Here is a 26,768-nt window from a genome sequence, read left to right as displayed (position 1 = left end):
AGTAGTATAGGCTACCCTAATCATTCTTTTTGTCCATAATCCAGTAAATAAAAATATTGATTTATTTTGTTCTCTGAATAAACAAAAACACAGACCATGGAATTTCATTATTCTGTTTTAATTATGATGTAGGCCTAACCAACATGCTACTAGTGTCTGTGATTGACTCTATTGTTTGCATTATTATTCTGTATATCTCCCCCCCAGCAGTGCAGTGCCTCCGCCCCATTGGTAGAAAGTTACACAGAGAGTGTTCACACGAGCCATTCGCGTGCGGCGCACAGCCTCTATAAATAAGACCAGAGGTGCAAGTTGTGAAAGTTGCATAGTTGCGTACACATAGCTACCATAAACTTTGAAAGGAGTAGGCCTTTTATGCGCATGGGTGTCTGTTTTTGTTTTCCTTTTTTGTTTACAATTTACAGGGGATACATTGCCATCTGAAATTCTACAGACAGCATTTTTCTCTTTTTTTTTCGCGCACCAAAAGATCCGTTATTTTTTCGGTGTGGGTTTATATAGCCTAAACTTGGAAGATGCCGGCCGGTACTTTTGAAAGGACGTCCCCATCTTCCGTCGCTGCGACTCCGGCCAGCCTCGACTCAACACCCGAGAAAGCCAGGACTACGTCTGAGCATAGAAAGGTATATTAATATTTCCATTTTTCTAATAGCCTAATAACACACAAACAGTTTATTTTTTATTCACAGCTGTGTCTTTAAGTCGTTATTTAAATTAAATGTGAAAACTTCAAATCTTTAAAGGACCTGTTTCTCTCTCTTGAAAGTCTTCCAAACCAATTATGGAAAAAAGGAGACGTGCACGCATCAATGAGAGCCTGGGCCAGCTGAAGACTCTCATCCTGGATGCTCTTAAGAAAGATGTGAGTAGGCGAGTTAGATAATAGATCACCACTCAATTTTTTTGTTTCCTATATTACCCATATGTGTTTTAATTATTATTATTTCAGAACATTTTCAAAAAACAAAACACAAAAAGCTGAGATTTTCATGAATAAAATCATAATACCAGAAAAATCAAAGAAATTCCATTAATTATAAAACAAATGTTTAAGAAGTAGTGAAAATATAGCCATACAAGCACCCAAGCAATTAATGCTTTGTGAGCTTGTATATCTGCTGTTTTCACTAGTTTGGGTCCCGGGCAAACATCTGATCTCTCTTTTGGGTCACAAGCTAAAAAGTTTGGGAATCACTGTAAGAGAACCCAAAGGGTTCACATTTAATCCCAAAACAGATGGTTCATATCCTAAAAACTCCATTGAATTCATGGAATTCAATGAAACACCCCCATCCGTTTTGTGAATAAAGACATGAAGAATGACATATTTTACTACTCTTATTAGGGATGGGTAAACAAATGTAGCCTAATATACATGTGCAAACAGTGACAAAAAATACCCAACAACAACTAAAGTGCTCTAGATTACCATTAATATTATTATAAAGGCACCTTTTAAAGGTCCTTAACACACAGGACCTTATCAAAATCAAAGTCTCATGGTATCATGTTATTGCTGATCTTATGAGAGTATTATGTGATGTGTTTACCAGACAGTGGGTCATCTAATTTAGGAACTAAATCCTATTTTCTTAATGTTGTAGAGCTCAAGACATTCCAAACTGGAGAAAGCAGACATCCTGGAGATGACAGTCAAGCACCTCAGGAACCTGCAGCGTCTCCAAATTACTGGTATGTAACTGCTACACACAGCGCATATACAGTATATTAATGATAACTAAAGCAGCCTATAACTTAAGCCTGATTTATGATTCATTGTACCATGGTGTCACAGGCCAAAAATAGCCATGTGCATGTGTCCGTTGTCCACAATGTTTGTAGGCTATTTCTTTTGGCAAGCAACATTTTTGCAGAATGGAGAAATCAATTTAACTTAAAGGAGGACTTTGCCACTTTTCAACCCATCTTCATATAATAGGTCCTCACTAATGTTCATAATAAAACAGAACAATTTTTTTCTACTCGGTCCAAGTCTTTTAGGAGAGCTGTGGGAAGTTCAGAAATCCATAGTCTTGTGACATCATCATTTTCCAAAAAAAAAGAAAATTAATCAATATTTTTGAAAATAATATTTAGATTTGTATTATCGCGAGAACAATGGCTTCCACTTTAACATTGCAACTTTTCAGGAATAGAAAGCCTGCATTTTCTATTAGCTTGGATTCCCAATCGATGATGTCAAAAGACGATGGGTTTATGACCTGCCCACAACCCTCCTCTGAGGAAAAAAAAAACAATTGTTTTAGTGAGGACCAATTATATGAAGATAGGTTGAAAAGTGGTGAAGTCCTCCTTTAAGTTACGTTATGTTAAAGCTTCAACTTTAGCACCATGCAGTCCCTACTCCCTACCTTCTCTAATTTAGACTATAGTCTACTTAGACCTGCATGTGGTTCTCAAATATTTTCATATCAAGGACCCCCATATTGATATGAATTTGGCCACAGACCCCCATTTGAAAGGATCTTTGCCACAAACCCACCCTCCCCCCCTGGCTCATTTTGAATAGCTGAAAAATAAATTCAGCTAAAGTGCTTAAACTATTCCTAATTTTTCTGGAGACCCCCTGGAGCCCCCTTAAGGACCCCTAGGGGTCTCTGGACCCCACATTGAGAATCAGTGACCTAAACTATGTTGCCCCTCAAAATTGATTACACAGACCTCCTTACTAAACAACTATTCTGAATGGACATCGTGTCAGTCATCATGACACACAATACCATAACATAATGGAATCTGTTCCGGTTTTGTCAACAGCTGTAAACACGAATCCAGGCGCCATGGGCAAATACAGAGCGGGGTTCAGCGAGTGTGTCGGAGAAGTCACCCGTTTTCTGTCAACGTGTGAGGGGGTGAACGCAGAGATAAGGACCCGGCTCCTTGGCCACCTGGCCACCTGCGTGTCGCAAATCAACGTTGTGAACTTCAGCTCTCAGCGGCAGGTGCCCATATACACATCACATCCATCAGCATCCGGACAGGCCAGTGTGCAACAGGTGAACGTGGCTAAAGGTGGTCCAGTAATGAACATCTCTCCCGAAGCGGTCAAGCTGTACGGTGGACTCCAGGTTGTACCAACCACCCAAGGACAATTCGCATTCCTCATTCCCAGCACAGCACTTGCGCCCCTGAGCTTGCAAAACTGTCATCCTGCATTGGTGTCGGCCATGTCACCTGTTGTGGCTCCTCCAGTCATCTCAGATTCAGTGTGGAGACCGTGGTAGGGAATCAACAGGTTTCGGGGGGGAAAAGGGACAATTCAACAAAAAGAGTATTATTTTTGTATATTTTCTGTTGGCCTCGGGGTTCGAAATACTTGACAGTGATGTTTACATGCAATTACTTTTGTTTCTAAAGTGACATGGTCTCTGTGTCTTTGATAAACTGTACTTATTGTGGTGTATAACATTTCTTTAAAAAGCTCTTAAATATTTTCATGTTGTTGTTAATAAAATCTTTCTGATATGTTTGATACTACTTTTGACACAGTGTCACCTTTGTCAGATCAAAATCAAGTGTATCCCACTGGTGTCGGCACACATGTGTAAAAGTGCTGTGAATGCAAACGTTTTAAATAACTCTTATGAGGTAAGGAACATCAGAGGTCATGAGAACACTATACTGAGCCCAACATCAGCCAGCCCGGCGAGGAAGGTGGGCCAGGTCTGTCCCACACATGCAAACCTGTTTGCTTTCCTTGACGGGAGGTTCTGCTGATATAATGAGCGTGCACACCACAAATAAACTCTTAAGCTTTTCTTGTGTTTTATCCTTTTGACAAATTATGTACAAATATATCGTCACTGTTGGGCAGAAACCTCGTATCTCCAGGTTTCAAATGTTTTTTCCGTACAGTAAAACAGTACAGTAAAACCCTGCTTCACCACACAAGACCGTTGCACAAAACTAGGGAAAATAGCAGATCTACAAGCACACAACGCCTCGCACCGCGAGTTGTTGTGTGCTTGTAGATCTGCTATTTTCACTAGTTTAATCATTTTTAAAATTATAAATACAAAACAAACGGTTTTGGACATACAAGGTTTCCACCCGACAACGACGATATGTTCACGTACTGTATATGAACTTAAGGAAAGGGCGATAGGAAGATTGGAACTTAATACACCATCTACTTAAGTCTGTGATTTATAGACCTACGTGCAGACTGCAAAGTAACCTTTTTTCCTTGCATGGATTTCCCCAGCCTTAAATACGCATTTTAAATTTGAAATGATCTAATCCTTTCCTCAAGCGTCGCAAAGCTAACTGGAAATCTAATTAAAAGGGATTTGCATCCACTTATGATTTTCACACAGGAAGTGTGTGTTTGCACATTGGATCCCATGGGCTTAACAGCAGCAGTCGGCTGTGAGCGTAGTGTAGTCGCACCCCAAGCCACACCGCTGTCCACTTTGCGGACAGTTAAAGGCCTCAGAGCCCCAGCGTGTGTCCAAAACATGGTGCTCACACAGCAGGCCGCAGGGAAAGCTGGATCAGAGGTCACAGGTGCCCTCGGATTCAGACTCACAGGACAGAGCAGCTCCAACAGCATGGAGCCCTAAATCTGGCAAACCATCAACAAACCTCGCAACCCATTAGCACATAGCATGTGGCTTCCCTTTGACAGCATCGAATACCGATGCCTCCACAGGAAAACACCATTGCACAATCCATGACCAGTTGGTTATTGCCGATTTGTTATTCATGGGATTTAAATCATTTGTTCATAGGATTAGAAACCGCAGTGAGTTTTAAATCTTGTTAATAAAAGAACTGAACAAAACATCACCACTAGCCTCAACCTATGATTTACGGTATAGTGGCATGTCCCAAATGTTTTCTTTTATCTTTTTCAAGTTAATCTTTGACACATACAGTACTACTCAGTAACAAACAACGCTAATGAATACTCCTTGCCGTGTGCAAACGATACAGTCAATTAACTTTACATCTCTGTTTTTTGCCGAAAAGAGAGCAGACTGCCAACGAGAGAGCGCCAGAAAGACAAAATAGACGCAACGCTATCTGGGCAGCTTTTGAGAAGGGCCCCCGAAACACAAAAACAATGGCTGGCCCCTCAGTGGCTCAATGGCTCCTCTCTTTGTGGCCCTCTCCATCTCCATAAAGAACCTTCCCCTTGTTTATCCAGGAAGAGCTTTAATGGGCCGGAGGGGGAGGACCATGCTGTCAGTTTCACCACACCATAGAAGGCTTATTGTTGAGGACTCCCAAAGGTCTTGGTCTGGAGGCTTCAGGAGAACTCTTCAGACCAGGCCATGGTCTTTGGTGATGAGGAGAGAGGTTGCTTCTGTCCATCGCTTGTGGGATAATCTATAGCCATGCGACGCACAATGGGGAACTTGAAGTGGTTTTTGGATGGGGCAGCTTGAGCAGATGAGCCTCATTCGTGAGGAAATAATATGTTCTGTTTACCAGCGTTTGCACCTCCCACCCTCTTTGCTCTCATTCTTTCCCATCCCCCTAATCACAGCATCCACTATTTTCCCAAAACCTTTCAAAAGGGAGGATGGCGAACACGGAACGTGCTGAGGGCCAGGAGAAAAGAGAGCAGACTGGATGCCCCCCTCATGTCACTGTGCTCCATGATTGATGGTCAGTCCCCACAAAGACAGTGACAACACTGACAGCATCCCTGCTATGGGCTTCATCTCCTTGTGACACACACCGGAAACCCCATCCGCCAGCATCTCTGCAGTGAATCCGGCCGGTATTGTTCTTAGGGTTGTTATGATGTTTAATGGGGGTCGGACTCGTCGGCGGTAGTTCACATCAAGGCTAATGCATGGATTATACGTTGAATGAGGGGCATTCACGGTTTGTCGGCTCCAATTCATTGGTTTTTGATTTAGCAGGTTGTTTTTGCAACGAGGGACACAAAATGCTGGAGCGCACACAGTTGTCGGGGTGAGCGCCGTGTCAGCATGGCGTGATAACACAGAAGTCGCGGGATTTACGACTGCAGACCCGCGCCACTGCGTCGATGGCGGTATCTGTTTAACCAAATAACTGCGGCACTCCATCAACACTTCAAAGGAGATGTTGGGTTGGTTGTCAGAGGGGTGGGCAGGGGGAATCTCACGTTCCTCCTGCCCAACATTTGGCCATCTGCCCATGAGGCCTTCTGAACAGGACCATGTTATTAACACGTCAAAAACAAAAACACAGGATACCTGATGAGTGCATGTGGTATATATATGTGTGTTCTGTTTCTGCCAGTGGGAGGCTGCTCTGCTGGTTTGAAACACTTTCAGAAATGTGAAATTCTTCCCCAGCATCTAAGAGGGATGGATGTTAATAGTTACTTTTTACCCATCAAATCCATTTGTTTTTAATTATTTCACAGCCCCTGCTTCTCTTCATTGGGTGGTTTGCCATATAAGATATCTGTATTTGCACTGTAGTATGTTGTTTAACAGGGGCCATTACAACATGTGCTCCTAACAGCAAGGATGTATGTGTGACGTCACACTTGGGAAAATATGCCATGACTTTTACTAATGGAAATGATGGCAGCAAGTGCAATTTTTTAAGTTTCCCGTCTCTTAGGTAAAATGCTACTACACTTACTTAATTACAATATGACTTCTTTAATGTTTAAAGAGTGTATAATATAGTTGTCACTAAAAGCATGAAAGTAGATGAGTATTATGGTCCACACATAAGTAAAATGCAAAAGAAAGAAGTAATTGAAATTAAATGCCATAAGTTAAATAGACATTAACATAAACAACAATGATGTTAATAAATGTTAATAATGTTCATGTTCATGTTCATGTTCATGTTAATAATACATGTTTTTTTTCTTCTTTTTTTTAAGATATGTTTATGAGTTTTAGACAGGAAATGGGGAGGAGTGACACGCAGTAAAGGTAGCCGAGATCAGGACTCGAACCAGCGACAGGTTGTCAGGCTACACTGAGCCTATGTGGTATACGCCTGTAGGACAGCAGGCACATGCCCATGTGAATTAATGTTAAGTATCATGCACTATAGTGTCTGCAATGTATGGATGAGTTGAGTGTGCCGTGTGTGTTTGGGAGTATATAACTGATAAAGGCAGGAAACCAAACAAACAGTTGCTCACTGGAGGAGAATAGAGAGTGGGATTTCAGTTTCCCCACAGGGTTCCTGAATCACCCCCAGGTGAGGCTCAGTGGCTGACGGCCTGCCCCACTCTGCCAGTCACTTCCCCTACTGAGAGTGTGCCAGCTCCAGACAGGTAGAGTGGAGCCGTCATACTCCCTGTCTTGTTAACTGTAGACGTTATGCTTGAAGGATGTTCTCTGTGTAAGGATACGTTTACACAACTCATTCACACTCAGTCGTCGCTTCAGTACTCTAGCCTGTTTTGTACTCCCCAGAGGGAAGATGTGGGTTTCATGACAGTACAGTTTCATGACAGTGATTCTCAACCCAATTTCAAGGTACCCCCAGTTTGATACCAATCGAGTTCTTATCCCTGCCCAATCTACACCATAATATTCTCAGTGTTCATTTAACTCTGAGGGAGTACAAATGAACAGATTGCCTCAAAAGAAGGAGCTCTTTTCGTTGTAAATGTAAAACATTGACTGTAACAATTTACTGATTCATCCATTTCCACTGCAACATGAACTGAATAACCTTTAATATTAAAGGAGCTATTGTCAACTTTTTCATTGTAGGGCTGACACTTTGTTTACATCCTAGTCTATAGACTAGAATGTAAACAAAGTGTCGGTCTGACAATGGCCAAAATGATTATTTTATCATTATTTTACGCTTTGTGTGGTCATTTTTTAATAGAAACACATATATGAAGCTTATTTTTTTATAAAATATTTTCTAAACATTATTTTTATTTTAGCATCCGTTTTACAAGAAAAAGTTGACTATAGCTCCTTTAAGCTCACCAATAATCACTGACCACGTATAGCACCTGGGGATGATTCTAAAGCAGCACAGCTGGAATAATAGCTAGACCATCGGAATAATGAAATGGCAATATTTGTTTCCTAACTACTGTCATTTAGATGGGGTCCCACTGAAACCCCAGCAAGGACCTCTGGGGGTCGCTGAGAACCAATGGGGTGGAGGAAGACTAGTTAGTTGTTGTTTTTCATTGTTCTGGAACAACCAAGTACCAAATTTCCCACCAACCTTTCACCATAATGCTTGGTGATATACAATGATCACCATATTAAGACCTCTCCATCTGGAGGGTTGCAAACAAAACCCGGATCACTGTTTTAAGAGCAGGGTCCCTGGGACCATAGTTGCTGATTCATCCCCAATAATTGTAGTTTGATGATAAGGAGCTTATAGCCTCTTATTATCCTCCAATGGGGAATGGCCAAACAAAGGGAAGTGCAGCAGAGTGATAAAAGATTACCATTTTACTGACGTCTCGCTATCCACTTAACACCAACATCAGGTCAGCTGTTCTTAATTTGGTCTTCAGGGCACTCATTATTAGCCTGAGTGCATTGAGGGATAAATATTGACCCTTGTGTATAAGCATGCCTTGTCAGGAGTGCAAAAAGGCCATTTGTACCCTTCAGATAATGGGTCGTGTTGATGAGCATGTGTGTGTATCTCACTCTCATTTGCAGTGAGGGATCTAATCAACACCTTTCACACAATAGGGATCTATATTGATCACTTTTTTTTCACGATTGACTGAACCTGCTTGAGGCTAACTGAAAGAGAGTAGAGGAATTATATCAGTTATACAATTTATTTCCCCTTTCCATAATGTTTTCCTGCAAACTAGAGGCAGAAATCCAAATGAATCTTGTGACTCTGTAGGTATAATGTATAAGAGCACGGTTTGTCCGTGCGTGCGTGTGTGCGTGCGTGCGTGCGTGCGTGCGTGCGTGCTTGCATGCGTGTGTGTTTGGAGCTAATCTCACAAACCGCTGGACCGCTCGGCATCGATTGTAATGTGCCAGTAGGCCTAAGAAGTACCTCCACGCCATCATTAGACACCATGTCATTTTAATATGGTACGTCATGCTGAATGGTATCGCTGCAATGCATAACAAATATGACGTTTAGATTTCATCCACACTTCTTGTTCAGATTACACATCATCTTTTCTGAGTCTCTCCTCTTCACCCTGCTGAGCAGTGAATCTCGGATGACCCTGTCCCCTTTGTCCCTTGAACCCTGCCCTCACAGCCTCTCTCCTCTAGCTGGCTATCCTAAACTCTGTGGGAAACATCCCTGTGCTTTTGTGTCATCTGGACATTGTGTGTGCGCCACTAGATAATGTCTCCCCACCTCCTTAATGCCTTCCCAAAATGAGGAAGAGCTGTGTGAGGCATGGTGGCTTGGCTCTAACGGCCCTGACTGAACTTAAGTGGAACAGAGAGATGGGGTCTGGGCAGGGGGTTAAGAGGTGCTTCACAGGACAACACTCACACCCTGTTGCTGTAAATCTGCCAGCCACTAATAGTAATTGGGAATGATGGATATCAGAAAGTGATTTGGGCTGATGTTAAAGCAGCAATCCAGAGCTTATTTTAAACAACCAATGTCACCATGTCACTTTAAACAGTAGAGAACTATATTGTAGATCTTGTAGATAGCTTGTAGATCTGCTGTTGTTAATTTGTGTTCGATTTGTGTTCTAATTTATGGAATTTCTTAGATTCTTCTTTGATTTCTTTGTCAAAATTACTGAAAAAATGTATTGAATTTGTTTGGAATTCATGAAAATATTTGCTTTTTTGTGAATGTTTTTTGAAAATGTTTTTGAAATAATAATAATTGCAGGAAAAATGCAGGAAACAAAAACAAAAGGGACCCATAAAGATGTGTCCACGACCCACAAATGGGTCCCGACCCATTGTTTGGGAACCAGTGATCTAGTACATCTGCAGTAGTTGGAGGTGGTATCCCTACTCTTCCATTGAGAATTGTTTAACCAAGTAGGCCTCTTTCATAAGTAGCCCTCCTTCATAAAGCTCATAAGCACACATCCTCCCTCATCAATTAGGGGTACGTTCCCTTAGGAGTGAGCAGCAGATATTTGGTCTCCTACACGGGAGACCATTGGTGGAAAAAGTACTCAAATGTTTTACTTAAGTAAAAGTATCAATATTGCAATACTAATAAGTAAAAGTCCAGAATTCAAAAGTATGGAAGTATTGGTATCAAAATGTACTTGAAGTCCCAAAAGTAAAATACTCCTTATGCAGAATTTCAACGCATTGTGAGCGTGTAGATCTGCTATTTTCAAATGGCCAAAATGTATATAGGGATGAATTGGTTTATTTATGTTATGTAATGATAATCACAATCTACAAAGTAACTATAGTAACTAAAGTTCTCAAATAATTGTAATGGAGTAAATGTACAATGTTTGCATACAAGATGTAGTGGAGTAGAAGTAAAAGTATAGTAAATTGGAAATATATAGTACAAATACCTCAACATTTTACTTAACTACGGTACTTAAGTAAATGTACTTATAGTTACTTTCCACCACTGCGGGAGACCCAGATTCAAATTCCAGTAGGAGTAAAACTAACAATCCACATGTGGTCAGTGATTATTGTTGAGCTTAATATTAATATTAATGTGTGGTTATTCAGGTCATGTTGCATTTGGTGCAATGGAAATGGATGAATCAGAAGTAAATCATTACAGCCAATGTCTACAACAAAAAGAGCTAATTCTAAAAATCTGTTCTTGAGGCAAAGTAACTGGCCAATAAGGTATTGAGTTTACATAAATCACTTGACAAAACGCCATTGCTACCCACCAGTTGCTAACACTAACACTTTACAATAATTTATTTTACAGAATGAGACAACTTCTTCTCATGGTTTTGATTGCCTGATGAACCCCTCCCACTCTCTCTATGATGAGGTAGCAGGGTTGAGGAGAACCTTAAGCCACAGACTCATCATCCCTCGGCACAAGACAGAGTGACTGTCATTCCTTTATGCTGGAATTATTAAGCTACATAACCAAGACGCCATAGTTCCCAGCAAAATATAACCACTTTAAACCTATATTTTATAGATACCAAGTCTCAAGTGTCTGCTCACTCACTCTGGCTCATGGGATATACACAATAATCAGAGGCCTGCTTAGAGTAATCGCTGTAAATGTTTCACTGTTGATAGATTGTATATTGCTCTTTATACACTCTAGAGTGACTGTAGTGTATACCGGTACATACATTTATCCATATCCTCCCCAATGTGTAGCTGGCCAACACTGTACAATGTACATCATATCTGTCCTGAATTTCATGCTATACTGTAGCTGAAGTGCTGCTGGGAAACCTGAATGTCCTCACGCAGGAATCAATGTCTGTCTGTCTGTTACTATAGCCTCCGCATTAATATTCCTATATTGGATACCATACATCTGTATGGTAACATCACTCATCCACTTGAGACGTTCTGTTTGTCCCATAGTTTTGGTCAAGTGAGGATTACCCCACTTTAAATCCATCTCTCCAAACTTTGGCAGACCATACACTTTTTGTCATGTGAGCTGTGATGTGTCATTCAGCTCGGACCAAGGACCCAATCGACCCGCTGGCCTTTGACCTTTACAGAGTGCGGGGTCAGAGTGCTGTATTCAAGGTGTTGCCATCTGTGTGTCTGCCCTCCCCCCCCTCCACCCCATCCTTCTGTCTTTATCACCCGTCTCAGTGTTCAGGAGCAGTGGGGTGTGAAGACAAGTCTCATTGGACACCTTGTTTGCAGTGGTGGAGGAAAACTCTGATTTAGTTGTTACTTACGTAAAATTATCAATATCACATTGTAAAAAGACTCTGTTACATGCAAGTAAAATGTTCTGTATTTGGGGACTTTTACTTCAGTAAAAGTACACTTGCAGACAGTACCAAAAGTAAAAGTTGTCATTATGTGGAATAAGCATTTTAAGAATGTTTAAAATATAGCAGATCTACAAGCTCACAATTAGCCATAGAATAAGATAGGGCTAAATGTATGTTTTGTTAATATTTATCTTCAAAGTAACTAACTCCATTTTTGGAGCTGTGTGCAGCTCCCTATACGTGGCTGTGTGGGTCTGTGTGTGTGTCTGTGTGTGTGTGTCTGTCTGTGTGTCTGTGTGTATGTAGCCTGACTTCGGCGCGTAACTAGTGCCGCACCATTTACGCCACTCGCGCAATATATACATCAAAATGTGCGGCTCGGCCGGGAATGGTGTTCTATTACCTTTCGTTCCGATCCGCCTTACCATGCCGACGTAATCGGCAAAAAACAACGCTTAATTGTCCCCATTGACTTATAATGGGACAATGCAAGAAATCACTTTCAAGTATTTTTCTCTCGTAAACCATAGGAGCTACAGTTTCAAACCTCGGAGAGGAGATTCATAATGATTTTAAGAATGAATCGAAAAATAATTACATCACTCGGCCTCATGGTGGCGCTATAACGGCCCACTTTACGTTTTGCCCCGTAACTCTTGAACCGTAGATCGGAAAATTAAAATTCTTTTTTCCCTGGATTCCTTGGGTCAAGACGCATCTCCCCATATAGGCCACGCCCATTTGCGCCAGGATAGATTTTCCGCCATCTTGAACTTTCTCCAAAACACACTTTTTGCTCCTTTTCCTACATATTTTCTTCAAATGTCACAAAAATCGGTACACATGATCTACACACACACACACACACACACACACACACACACACACACACACACAGCTCCACTTCACACGGGCAGGGTTGTTAAGTAACGGATTACATGTAACGGGATTACGTAATCAGATTACAAAAAACTGGTAACTTGTAAAGTCTCAGGTTACATTTTAAAATGTGTAATCTGGATTACAGTAACGGATCTGAATGATGGGGGTTACATGCTGGATTACATTCTCCCCTTGCCCTCATCAATTTTACAAATAAGTTATAACGCCAAACAATAAAATAATCAAGTCGAATCAACGTAAAGTACTGCCACTTTGTCTAAGTAAAATTCTGTTGTCCTTTTCCTAATTTCATAGGCTCAATATTCTTGTCTAGTTATCAATGGTAAAACTTGTTTTATTTAATTAAATAGAGTTTTGCTAAAAAGTAATCCAAAAGTAACTGAAAGTAACTGGCAGTTACTTTTTAAATTGTGATAATCAGATTACGTTACTGACTACATTTTCTTTGCAAGTAACTTGTAACTGTAGGGGATTCCTTTTTAAAAGTAACCCTAACAACCCTGCACACGGGTGTGATTTTTCAAATAATTGTACTGGAGGAAAAAGTATTTGTCTCCAAGATGTAGTAAAAGTGAGTAAATGTACTTTAATTATTTTCCACCATTGCTTCTTTGTCCCAAACATCTGAAAACCTTTGGATTGAAGGGTCGATGTTTAAAATTACATTTGTAAAACAATAATAATTACAATAATAATAATAATCCACATATTTATATAAGTACTCAAAGTCACTTTACTTGCAAGAAAAGGTAATAAACTTTATTACATTAAAGAATACAATTGTGTCTAAAAGGGTAAAGCAAGTCTCAAGATGTGAGTTTTGAGCAGTTTTGAAGGCTAGGAGGTCAGCTTTGTATTTCCTTGTTTATAGCTTTTATGTAATATTGATCTGAACAATGGAATAAAAGAAAATCATAATGGTCATTATGCCACATTATACCAAGACATCCATAAGCCTGTTGGAGTTGTATACCATGTCCATTGACATACCGTACATTGCCCATTACTCACAGAAGGGAACCAGAGTCATCTTCTGGTAATTAAACATACTACAGCCAGTCAATCTTTTATGTAAATTATTAGCAAACCAGCTGTAGTTCCATCTAATGACGCTGTAAACTATCAGGTTGAGCTTTGATCCTTAGGGGAAAAAATGAGTTCATCCACCCTCATTATCTTTGACCTGCATGCAGGCTATACAGTTTGTCTCCTTGTTATCAGCTGCTCAGTTAAAGATCTGTTTGTAGTATTGACTGTGACTAGAGAACATACAGTATGATAGAACTGTGTTTTCCATGAACAAGCACCAAATGTACGTATAAACAAAGGGGAAGTCTTTCTTACAGTAAAGCATATTGGCACACAGAGCAAAGTCTGTGGCACTGAGAAAGTCAGTCTTATAGGATTAACAGGGTTGGAATCGAGTCTTATCGACTTGTCTCATTATTACATTGCAAATGCTCTGGCCACACATTACCCACAACATTCTCAGACACACTTCCATCATCCTCATCTTCAAACTGTACCTTCACTTTCAATTGGGAACACGTAGTCACTTTGCACTTGATAATCACAGTGTCGTCTGCCGCTTGCAGAGTACAACTGTTAATGTTTGGTATCCCATCCTGCGATATTTGACACACCAGCTTGTCCTTGTCAATGGAGGCTACTGCCTTCCCTCTCAATGTCCCAGGGCCTTTGCAGGTCACACTGTCAGGCTCTTCCATGTTGTCCATACCATGTTTCTGTAGCCAGTCGTGCATGTACCACACGTGACAGTCACAGTTCCAGGGGTTTCCATGCAGTCTCACTATGTGCTGGAAGATGAAGGGTTCAAACAAGCCTTGGGGTAGTGTCTGAAGCCGGTTGTCTGACAGGTAAAGCTGCTGCAGTAAGAGCTGGTCCTCAAACATCTTGGCGTGCACCTCGCTCAGGTTGTTCCGTTGCAGGTGGATCGACTTGACATTGTGGAGCTGGTGGAAGATCTTTTCCGGCAGTGAGGTCAGCTGGTTCTCAGACAGGTCAAGGCCCTCCAAAGCTGTAAGGTTTTTAAAAACGTCCACAGGAAGCTCGGAGAGCTGGTTAGATGACAGTCTAAGCTGAGTGAGAGAGGTCAGACTGCCAAGGGAATGAGAGGATAGCTCCAACAGTCTGTTGCCTGTTAGTGTCAATTCCTTTAAGCTCGAGGGAACGATCCCAAAGACTTCAGCGTTGAAGCTAGAGAGCAGGTTGGCGCGGAGATTCAGCACCTCTAACCGTGTGAGTGCCGAAAAGATGCCAGAAGGAAAGTCTGATATCTTGTTCCCCTCCAAACTAAGCTCCCTCAGTTGGGAAACATTGTGGAAAGTGTCTTCAGAAAGGCCGCTGATCATATTGTAGTTAAGTCGGAAGGTCTCAAGCTTGTCCATGCCAGAGAGACTCTCCCTCCCCACTTCCTGGAGCACATTGTTGGACAGGTCCAGAAAGCGGAGGTTCTGGAGGTGTTGGAAGACAAGCGTAGGCAGGAAAGAGATGCTGTTACCCCTCATCTGCAGGATCTCCAGCTTGCTGAGGGAGTTGAACATGCCGGGAAGCACCTTCTTGAAGCGGTTGAAGTTGAGCACCAGTTTAGTGAGGTTTTCCTGCTTGGCAAAGGTTCCCTGATACAGCTTCTCCAACAAGGGGTTCCCACTGACCTCCAGCTCCTTTAGGTCAGTGAGAAGCACAAAGGCACTGGCGTGGATGTCCCGGAGGCCATTGTTTAAGAAAACAAGCCTGGAAAGTTGGGGGGCCTCCTCTAAGGTGTTCGGGAATAGGTATAACAGAGACGTTGTCATGACTATGAAGTCCTTGACCTGCCCGGAGATGTCCTTGGGTAAAGATGTCATGCGGTCGTCAGAGCATAACACCTTGGCAGGCGTGAAACACTGGCATCTGCTCGGGCAGGGCGTTTGTGATGCTGTGTTGCTTTGGAAACAGACAAGTAGCATCAGACCAAGTGTGACACTGATTTGTCTGTCCATTCTCACTGTGAAAATAATGGAAACCTTTGTAGATTAGGAAACAAATAACAATACACAAAATCGTCATTAATTAATATTCTTATTTGATATTTATACATGCTGACAGGGAGGAATTGTTAAAGTTCATGAAAACTCACAATTGCATTTTCTGCTAAATAATGTAAATTCAACATACCTCTGTGTTCCAGGAATCAAGCACCACAGCTCCTTGGTGGATTTAAAGGCAAATGACACTGCATGCAACAACAAGTCTGAATTTGCACAAGAGAAAACCTTTGGTCATTGGACAGTACTGTCTGAATGACTGAAATCATTCCCACGCAACAGAGAGTGCTCTCAAAATCAGTTGACACTGGTATCAGTCAACAATTCAATCAGGATTCAATGTAAATACATGGTACTGTATGTGTATGTTAGCAGTTCATGTTGTATGTCACAGAGCTTGATCTCATTTACTTTCAATGAAGGTTCAAACTTGATTACTCACTATTTGTTTAACAAAATAAATGTGGGTGGAAGGTTGTACTTTGGAGTCAGCTGAGACTGAAATGAAATTGTATAGAGAATACGCTGTGCCTTACATACAGTATACAGTAGCCTACTAGTTTTCAGTAATTATAGCTAATACAAGTTACATTTTACAATTTGGCATTTAGCAGATATTCCTATCCAGTGTGACTTGCGAGATTGGAATACGCAGAGAAAGCATGAACTCTTGTTGTCAATGAACAAGGTAAATGATCACATACAGTAATTAGAGCGCAGACAACAGTGTGCCTCAAAGAAAGTAAGATACCAGGTAAACAATAAACCTATAGCATCTGTATATATACCTATCTACATCACATTTCTAACATTTATACCCAATGCCACAGAAATAAATATATTTTTGAGAGACTTTACCATAATACTATATAGGCTAGTACATAGGCAGATAATAGTACTCTGGGAGTGTTCCATATTTGAAATCGTTCCAGTTGTACACTCTCAGGAGCATTTTACAAAGTGGGGTCCAAAACCATTTCAGATGTCCACAGCCAAATGCATATCAATGTAGGCGTCCTTGACATGACAACAACTGGCATAGACCAATAATCATATTTTAACTGGGGACCCCCTCACCCTGACGAGCACTAGAGTTGAGGAATTGCAACACGATTCTATTGTGAAAATGTTCTATTGTGAAAATAGCAGATCTACATGCTCACGTTGCGAGGCGTTGTGAGCATGTAGATTGGCTATTTTACAATTTCTGCCTCTAATATTTGACAATAGGGTCACTGTTTATTTTTTTATTTTAGAGGTATTAAAAGGGTCTTAAAAGTCCTTAGATTGTCACTTTAGAAATGTGCAGATACCCTCTATACACTTATAATGTATGTTGGTTTGTTTACTGTTGAGTGAGAAAACAATGGTTCACATTAAACTAATCATCTGGGGACCACCCAAAATAATTTGGGGACCCCCTTGGGGGGCCCAACCCGCCAGGTTGAGAACCACTGGCATAGACTGTGTAGTGTAGTAGAATAAAATGTCTATCCTCCACTAGGTGTCATGCTCGTCCTCCTAACCTCCAGCAGAAGTGATGGAGTTTCAGGGACCTCCTTGTGCCTCAGGTGATGGTTAATTCCCTCCCTGAAGATGTGCAGCTAGAAAAGACCTTCACAGCAGCACCAGACCTGCTACCCAAAGCCTCCTAAAGCCACACCAAGGCTTTTCTTTCATTCATTATCTATATTTATATATCTCTATATAGTTGCTGAAGTTTATTTTAGTTATTCTTTTTTAGCATTTGTTTTCATTTGTTTTTCAGATTTTATTTTATTTTATTTTGCTGCAGAGAACAATGGCCAACGCGGGAATGCAGCTTCTTGGCTTTGCGCTGGCCTTCCTGGGCTTCGTCGGGGCCATCACTTCCACCATCATGGCTGAATGGAAGGCATCATCATACGCAGGAGACAACATTATAACAGCTCAGGCCATGTACGAAGGCCTGTGGAAGTCCTGTGTGTCACAGAGCACAGGCCAAATCCAATGCAAGGTCTACGATTCACTGCTGCAGCTGCCAGGTAATGCTCCACACTTTCTTCACTCAATGCTTGCTGTCACACCTTCAATGTGCTCACTGACTTGCAAAGTAAAAGTGAGAGTATTTTATCTATCTATGGCCATACAGCCCTAAAGCAGTTTCATCATCTTCAGATATGGGTCAGGAATCAAAGTTTGTCACAGTTTTGTCTGTAGTGTCTGGTTTTGTTAAACTGTGCTCATCATGGGTGGAACCAAACAGAATAGAATTTGGTCCCACAGACTGAAAAGGTTGAAGAAATTGCTGCCCTACACTAAAGTCTTCAATTGTAAAAATTGTAATGTACAATGTTTTACGTACTGTAGTCTAGTTTGGTTTGGTTTTGTTTAGTTTCTTCATTCCAAACTTTCAAATGGTTAAAGAATGTCGCCCCTGACTCAGAAGATTGTGGGTGCGTGTAGAGACAAGTCAGGCAGATGCCTGGGACAGGCCTAACTAAGGTGAAAATACATTCAGCAACAATACAGGCAGTAGCAGCTAGTTTGAACATCTCATCAGTGTGTGTATAGCCTATATGGTTGTGTTTTATACCAGACCACCATAGCAAAACATTTACTTAATTAACAGCAAATAATACATCTATAATACATCAGCTTCCCTTCATCAAACTTTATGGAGTGAAAAAAAAAGAAGAGAAGTTTTAATTTAACTCTAAACTTCGACTGTACTGTACAGATGTAACCAAATGAACCCATAGGGGTCCATTTGGTTACATCTGTAGTTACAAATGGATAAATTAACACTGAGGATTTTAGGGTGTATTAATGGATGACTCCTGTAAGGTTTTACTGCACCCCTTGACAGGAAGGACTTTCATTTTGGCTTCTGCATTCCTGTCCAGTTTTTATGAGCCTCCGCCGCCCTATACAATGCATATAATGAAGAACTTTGGCAGACTGTTAATCTTTTATTTTGCCATTAAGTTGAAATACAATAATGACATAAGTCATAATTAAATGTAGTGGCAATACAGCACAGCACAGTTCCGACCTAGACAAATATACCACAGTAAGATTAGTTCAGATATTATATTGTATTAAAGGAAAATGGTCTAGGCCACGCACGCACGCACGCACGCACGCACGCACGCACGCACGCACGCACGCACGCACGCACACACACACACACACACACACACACACACACACACACACACACACACACACACACACACACACACACACACACCGTATCATCATAACATGTGCCTAATATGTGCAGTAAGAGTAAGGTAGCCACATCAACATAGAATCATAAGATAAGGAGCAGTGTTAGCTTGCCATTTAGGGCTTTGAGGGACAGCGGTACAAAGGAGTTCTTAAAGCAGTTGAGCTGCACTGAGTGGCTCTGAGGCTCTCTGCCTGAGGGAAGGAGCTGGTCCTCAGGCCAGGGTGGGGGACATGGTGGGTACTGGGTGGGGTCTGAAATAATCAGGTCATAATCTCAACATTGCTGCCTGTTCTCAGATAGCACTACTATCCCTCACGGTTAAAATTATTATAGTTGTGTTAAAGCCTATTACGTTGTTGAGTGATGGTGTAGCATGGGGGAAATAACTTATCTAGAAGCTCACACTGTGGCATGTTGTGAGCTTGTAGCTCTATTCTTGAAAATAGCGATTTGAAGGTTGTTAGCTTCATTTATTGATTAAAGTTTCATTTAACCAATCAATGAAATCAACTCAAAAACAGTCAACATGAGGAATTGTCTAACTAACTTCTCCATGTTTCCAGCGATTGTACAAGGCACACGAGGTCTGATGGTGGGCTCTGTCATGCTGTGTGGCATCTCCATCATGGTGGCAGCGGTGGGCATGAAGTGCACCACGTGCCTGGCAGAGGACACCGAGCTGAAGGACAAGGTGGCTCTGACCGGCGGCATCCTCTTCCTGATCTCAGGTCAGTGTCATCTCACTCTTGGTCCAAAAAGTTAGTTTTCAAATGTGCAGATCAGATTCTTGGGTCCTATAGTTTACCGATGTGTTGAATGGTATTTTGTTCTCAAATAGCAGATGTACAAGCAGAACTTTTCAGCTTATAGATTTTCCTTTTTTTTACTAATCTTTGATAAATATTCGTGTTTTATGAACTTGATTCTTCTTTTGTTTTTGTTTTTTTAAGCTATTTGTTTTTCTTCTTTTTCTGCCTTTATTGATAGGTGTATACTGTATAGTAGGCTGACAGGAAACGGGGAGAGAGATGGGGGGGGGGGTCACGCAGCAAAGGTCTTCAGGATCGGGACTTGAACCCGCGACGCTGCAAGGGCTGGATTACCAGCCTATAGGTGCCTGGACCACTACCCTGTCCAGGCCGTAAAGCAGCTTTACGAACCTAGAAAAGCGATATATAAATCTAACATATTATTATTATTATTATGATTATTATCATTGGGGAAAAAGGCAAATAATGGCAGATCCTATCGGTCAGACTGATATCGGTTTGACTCTAATTGACAGTTAAACTACATCTTGGAGAGACACAATGTTAGGCCCATGTGAAACTTTATGAACGATGCACTTCTTTGGTGATTACATGCACCTGTTTTCCATTGCATTGTGATCTCATGATTTCACACTTGTTAGCCAGACAGGCAAGGTTATTAAGAGAGAGAATTATGGCCCACAGTCTCCGTTCTTATCTTATGTATTATTCAACATTTATTAAAGATTACGTTTTTATGAAATCCACAAAAACTAGTCGTGATCACATTTATTAATTGAATAAAATGTGTACGGATTAGCATCATTAGAAGGGAGCCCCTAAACTTTGGAATAGCAAACAGGGGTTCAAATCCGGGGTAGCCACAACCAGGGGCGTCACAAGGGGGGGGAAAGTGGGACTGAGTTACTAGGGCCCAAGCAGATCAAGCTCACGGTGCGGCAGAGAGTGCCGTGCTGCGAGCGCCGCACTGCGAGCTTGTAGATCTGCTATTTTTGAAAAGTCGTGAAAACATGTGCAAATCTTTGAATATATGTCATTTTTAAGCGAACATTTGTAACTAAAATGTTGCTTTGTGTGGGGGGGGGGGGGGGGGGGGGGGGGATTTGTGTGTGGTTCTGCCGGGTTGTGTGTGTGTGTGTGTGTGTGTGTGTGTGTGTGTGTGTGTGTGTGTGCGTGCGTGCGTGCGTGCGTGCGTGCGTGCGTGCGTGCGTGCGTGTGTGTGTGTGTGTGCCTGGCCTACCACTGGTCAGTGGATAGGATATCCGCGTGTGTGCGCGCACACACACACACACACACACACACACACACACACACACACACACACACACACACACACACACACACACACAGTTATACCTATCAGCTGGATAACCCTAGCTTCATAAACTATATTTTAAACTGCTTTGAAGACATCACTGCATGGCAAGGAATTTTCTTCAATTAAATAGTAATAAATAGAAGCAGGCTAATAAAACTCCATCACCTCCCTGCCCACGGCACTTGGCCCTATGTCTGTTCATGGGCATAATACAGTCAAGAACCTGTTTGTCTTTTTGGACTCTTCGTTGAATATTAAGAGGTATGTAGTGTTGTGAAGGGCAGCTTTTATCGACTCAGAACCATAACAACCTAAAGTAGATTTTACCATTGAGGACCTTGAGGCAGTTATCCATGCTTATATCACCACTAGATTACCTTAACTCTATATTTGGAATTTATCCCACCCTACCGGTATCTTGCCTATCGATGGTTCAAAATGCAGCTGCCAGAATGTTGACTGAAACAAAGAAAAGACACATTTTTAGCCCAGTTGCATTTTACATTTTTACTTTTTGATTTTAAAGCTCTTCATGGATTAGCTCCACAGCAATCTGGGAACCTATTCATCATCTCAACAGCTCCTTTCAGTCCCTCTCTAACCAGACTAATAAGCTGCTTTTTCTGTCGCTGCCCCTACATTTTGGAATAGTCTCCCGTCCCACATTAAGTCCTGACTCACTATAGATACTTTTACAAATGTAAATAGCCACCTCTGTTGCTTTTAGCTCTGTTTGAGGATACCCCATGGATTGTGTCCTTCTAACTAGTCAACTTCATGTACCGGTATTCACAATAATAATGCATAATCGTCAGAATCGTTTTGATTCATAAAAATTCACCAGTGTGTTCTGGTATTTTGATTATAGCAGTCATCATTGTCAGTTATTTATTTAATCGTCAAGTAATATATTCCTTGACAGCCCTGTGACGCAAGCGCGCACCGTGTGCGCACGCACGCACATACACGCACACACGCACGCACACACGCACGCACGCACGCACGCACGCACGCACGCACGCACACACACACATTCTATTCCGTTCTAGCTGTACATCACCACCCACAGTACATAATCACCCATGTCATATCATGTGAATGCTAAAAAGTGTTTTCCATGCAGGTCTGTGTGCTCTGGTGGGGACCTGTTGGTACGGTCACAGAATAGCGCAGCAGTTCTATGACCCCTTCACTCCTACAAATGCCAGGTGAGGTCATCACTCTGTTCCCTTTCATCTGGTCAGCCACACATAATCACTGGGTGTCTGTGCATGGAGCTGTGTGTGCAATTGAACACATTCACACGGCAGCCATTTTGCACTTACGCAGTGGTGTGCATTTACTTAAGTACTGTACTTAAGTACACTTTTGAGATATTTGTACTTTACTTGAGTAGGCCTATGTCCAATTTCCAATACTTTTACTTCTACTCCACTATCTTGGATCCAAATATTGTAATTTTACTCCACTACAATTATTTGAAAGATTTGGTTACTAGTTACTTTGCGAATGTTTCCCTCAGAATATAGGGATGCTGGGGTTCAATTTACAAAATGTATATATAATATCATATAGTATTTATTGTTTAAGAGAATACCAACTTATAACGTGGATAGAGTTTATTCACATTCGTTGAATTTCCACATGTAAAACGTTAGAACACAAACACAGCTAATAATGCCCTAACCAACACATGGTTATTTAAATGCTGAATGTTAAAATGCTATTTATTGTCGTTTACAGATATGAATTTGGAGCAGCTCTCTTTGTAGGTTGGGCTTCCGCTTGCTTAATCATCATAGGAGGAGCCTTCCTCTGCTGCAACTGCTCCAAGGGCTCAGGGAAGTCTCCACACTATCCCACGACCCGCTCCTCAGGCAACACTGGGAAGGACTACGTTTAAAACCCTTTAAGACCTGTAACTCATCTGTGTCGCTTTAGATTTTAACCACTTTAAACATTATTTCATACTTTAGCTATTCAAAATGAGCAGATATGCAATTATAGCGCACTGAGTGCCGTGCCACTATATGTGCTTGTAGATCTGCTATTTTTGAAAAATCTATTTGTGCAAGTCTTTGAATATATTGACTCGATTCTATAATGTCTTCTAAATCAATATTTGGCTGCGAACCCCATGTCAAAATATGTTTTTCCAGGGACCCCCAGAAGATTTACAAAAGTTTGCTTTGAAAATATATATATTCAAAGATTTGCGCAAACTTTCAAGATTTTTCAAAAATGGCAGATCTACAACCTTGCAGCGTGGCACTCGGTGCTGTGAACTTGTATATCTGCTCTTTTTTAATAGTTAAAGCATAAAATAATGGTTAAAGTGGTTAAAATCTCGAGTGACACACCAACATTTTGAGACTGATTTTCTGTATATTTTGTTGAGCAATATGTATATTTCCTATGAGCAATGCGGTCGTACATTGAAGTATACATTACACAAGAGGGGCTTCCAAATTCCAGATGTATTCCAGCCACAGTTTATGGAATAGCACTGCTTGCACAAGGTCCAAAACTGGAAATTTGCTTACAAGATATTTTCAATGTGTTGTTTTGCAGTGTGTATATTTGAGGTGATTATTATTAATGTTTAAATACTTTTTTGTTTCTTTGTTCTGAAATATACTCCCTCCTTTTGGCAGTGGTACTGGTGTAATGGCATGCAGGCAGGATAGGTGTGCAGTAGGCCAAACATTATATTAAATCCAATATGCGGGACCACATTTACAAGAAATACATGGTCAACATAAAAATCTAATTTGGCAACAAAAGTCAGAATTTAGAGTAAGCTATGGATGTAACCAGATGAAACATTACTGCCTGATGTGAACTGAAATAGAGGGAGATGAAGGCAGTGAACACAGAATGTGATTGGATGATTATATGGAGAGCAAATTTGGGACAGGTGAGAGGAGGGGAAATCCTGTTTTTCCGACGTAGCGATAAGGCGAAGTGTACTAACAGGGGCAAATGTACTAATGTGGTCTCCTACCGTACTGATAGGGCGACATGCAAAGTGAGAGGAGTGTTAAGTGGTATGTCTCAGGCTGAGGGAAAATTGAGGTGAGTAAGACTGATTAACAACCAAGGACAGGTGAATAAAGACACGAGTTAATACATTGATTATGTAATTAATTAACACTGATTAACACCTGGGTTAATTAACTAGGCACCGTCGGAGGTGCGTCAGGCAGATTCTGCAGACCAACATCTGCCTGTCAACAAAAATGTTAAGATTTTGATTATTAATACGAAACTTGTTTAACTTATCAATCATGACAAGGTTTAGTTTAACTTACCCAGCAGCCCACCTTTACCAGCTGCAACATTCAATGAAGTTGAACATCAATCGTTTTTTGTGTGATGATGAAGAAGATGATGATGATGATTGTTAGGTATTTTGTTGTGGTTTATATCATCTTTTTATCAATTCATATTGATGACCAACTGACCACCTGACCCTAAGGCACAGCTTGTGACTGTGCCATGCTTTAATGTCATGTACCATACCCACAAGGTCTCTGTCTGATAGAAATGAGGCCTTATCTACTGCCATGGAGCCTGTACCTAAAACAATGAGAATTGTTTTGGTTTATAAGGCTCAGCCTGGTGTCATGCAGACACCAGCGAAGGACATCTCTTCCCCCAGGAACCTACTGTATATGGACTCTTTGTCTTGTGGAAACATCCTATGAACTGTTGAAACGTCATCCATTGACTGACCGAATGACCATACTTAAACTCATGTCAAAACATCATTTGTCAGAGAGAGCACGAACCATTGATTATTCTGTTGTACCTTTGTCTTGAATACCCTCTCTCCAGTAAACATTCCATTCTCACTCTGAATCACTCTCCTGTCTTATTTCTTTGTGCTGGATTATTGTATCTCATAGGGGAATAAGAAGGTGTTGTTGTTTACAAATAAAATTTCTATCAATGATGATGATGATGATGAATGATATGATTGTGAGTGACAAGGGTCATTGTGCATAATGAGTACATTCTTACATTTGGTACTTTAAGTGTTTTTTAATGCTAATATCAAAACAAATCAAAACAAACGCATCTTTATCCAGGATAGGGTCAGCAGCTCAGGAGCGAAATCTTGCATTACTCTTATACAGTTGTTCATTGTTTTTATTATTATGTTTTCATGTCTTTAGTGTCACTACAAAACAATCGTTTCATAAGACACAAAGCAAATAAAAGGTGTATTTTTGTGACACTGATCAGTCTACTACTTTTAGTAGTTAGTTTAACATTTTATTTGATTAGATTTTATCTTTTGAATTATTCTTTGTGAGAGTATTTTATCATTTTATTTTGAAACTAAAAGACATTTGTGCCTCAATAAAATAGGAGTAAAAAAAGTTACAAGTGTGTTGGTGGGTTAGCTGTTAGATACGATGTCAATAGATACATTATATACATACATTATACACCAGTAAGACTCCCTAATCGACAGATACAGATATCTCCATATATGGGCATAAATGGACACAGGCAAACAGATGTTCAAACCGGGTCCTATGACAACAGGTATAATGAGGTTTGCATTAAAGGGGGAACCGGCACTGTGTCTGCAACACAGTTGGAGGCACAGACAGATACTCCATATATGGGCATAAAATGGACGCAGATAGACAGATATCTCCATATATGGGCATAAAATGGAACCAGAACTATAACTGCAGTGATCTCCATATATGGACATACAATGGACGCCGACAGACAGACAGACAGACAGATACAGATATCTCCATATATGGGCATAAATGGACACAGGCAGACAGATGGTCAAAACGGGTCCTATGAAAACAGGTATAATGGGGTTTGCATTAAAGGGCGGGGCATTCATTCCCTATTTACATTGTTCCGAGTTGGCCAGATCGCCGACTAGACGCTAGTATACATAACAATTAAAAAGACCCTTTCCCTCATGGAAAAGTGTCTCTGGTACATTTTGACTGGTATTAATACCCATCTTTGTGGGGATTCTTGGTATCCACAAGGACAAAAATACATAAACCACGCATGCATGCATGCACGCACGCAGGCATGAACACGCACGCACGCAGACACCCAGTGATTATGTGTGGCTGACCAGATGAAAGGGAACAGAGTGATGACCTCACCTGGCATTTGTAGGAGTGAAGGGGTCATAGAACTGCTGCGCTATTCTGTGACCGTACCAACAGGTCCCCACCAGAGCACACAGACCTGCATGGAAAACACTTTTTAGCATTCACATGATATGACATGCAGGTGATGATGTACTGTGGGTGGTGATGTAGGCCTACAACTAGAATGGAATAGAATGCACGCAACCACACTTGCAATTTCCAATTGCATCTTTCAAGTTGTGGGCTCGCTGAAAGGCGAGACCAGTATGTTATACCAAACCGTTATAGACCAAGGTTATTCTCCTAAAAAAATTACCGACAGACAGTACAAAGGCAGGGCCCTTAGCCAATGAGGAGCAGCGTTCTATTTTTGTGATTGCCATATAATAATTGTGTAATTGTACATAGTTTTTTGGGGACGTTACAAAGTCAATCAATATATTTGTATTATTTATTGGTCATAACATGACCAATATACATCTGCATATAGTATAACTTAATTAGCATGTATCAAACATAGATGAGAACTAGTTATA

The 26,768-nt window shown here is 41.0% G+C and overlaps 3 protein-coding genes across 3 annotated transcripts; 2 read left to right on the top strand and 1 right to left on the bottom strand.

The window, feature by feature from the left end:
- Nucleotides 1–536: 536 nt before the first annotated feature.
- On the top strand, nucleotides 537–11,737 carry LOC308284969 (transcription factor HES-1-B-like; the record flags this gene model as incomplete). Its single annotated transcript, XM_080725692.1, has 9 exons — nucleotides 537–644; nucleotides 788–883; nucleotides 1,626–1,713; nucleotides 2,800–3,262; nucleotides 5,534–5,655; nucleotides 7,207–7,282; nucleotides 9,124–9,254; nucleotides 11,572–11,625; nucleotides 11,715–11,737. The coding sequence occupies 9 exons, from the start codon at nucleotides 537–539 to the stop codon at nucleotides 11,735–11,737; spliced, it is 1,161 nt and encodes a 386-aa protein (XP_080581818.1).
- A 1,752-nt stretch (nucleotides 11,738–13,489) lies between these two features.
- On the bottom strand, nucleotides 13,490–16,189 carry LOC308286025 (uncharacterized protein). The gene is made up of 2 exons (XM_080726989.1): nucleotides 15,923–16,189; nucleotides 13,490–15,752 (listed from the first exon to the last, which is right to left on the bottom strand). Exon 2 carries the CDS (start codon nucleotides 15,745–15,747, stop codon nucleotides 14,173–14,175), a length of 1,575 nt encoding a protein of 524 aa, XP_080583115.1. The 5' UTR covers nucleotides 15,748–15,752; nucleotides 15,923–16,189; the 3' UTR covers nucleotides 13,490–14,172.
- A 1,404-nt stretch (nucleotides 16,190–17,593) lies between these two features.
- On the top strand, nucleotides 17,594–22,997 carry cldn1 (claudin 1; the record flags this gene model as incomplete). The annotated part of the gene is made up of 4 exons (XM_080725398.1): nucleotides 17,594–17,816; nucleotides 19,570–19,734; nucleotides 22,218–22,302; nucleotides 22,838–22,997. The coding sequence occupies 4 exons, from the start codon at nucleotides 17,594–17,596 to the stop codon at nucleotides 22,995–22,997; spliced, it is 633 nt and encodes a 210-aa protein (XP_080581524.1).
- Nucleotides 22,998–26,768: the final 3,771 nt, after the last annotated feature.

This window comes from Nannobrachium achirus, assembly GCF_963921795.1.
Source record: "Nannobrachium achirus genome assembly, chromosome: 5".
In the NCBI taxonomy this organism is placed as follows: Eukaryota; Metazoa; Chordata; class Actinopteri; order Myctophiformes; family Myctophidae; genus Nannobrachium; species Nannobrachium achirus.
The sequence above is the reverse complement of the archived record's forward strand: the minus strand, read 5'-3'. Positions and strand labels throughout refer to the sequence as shown.

Coding starts and splice junctions, on each gene's coding strand:
- LOC308286025 (XM_080726989.1), bottom strand. CDS start 15,747: ATGGACAGACAAATCAGTGTCACACTTGGTCTGATGCTACTTGTCTGT.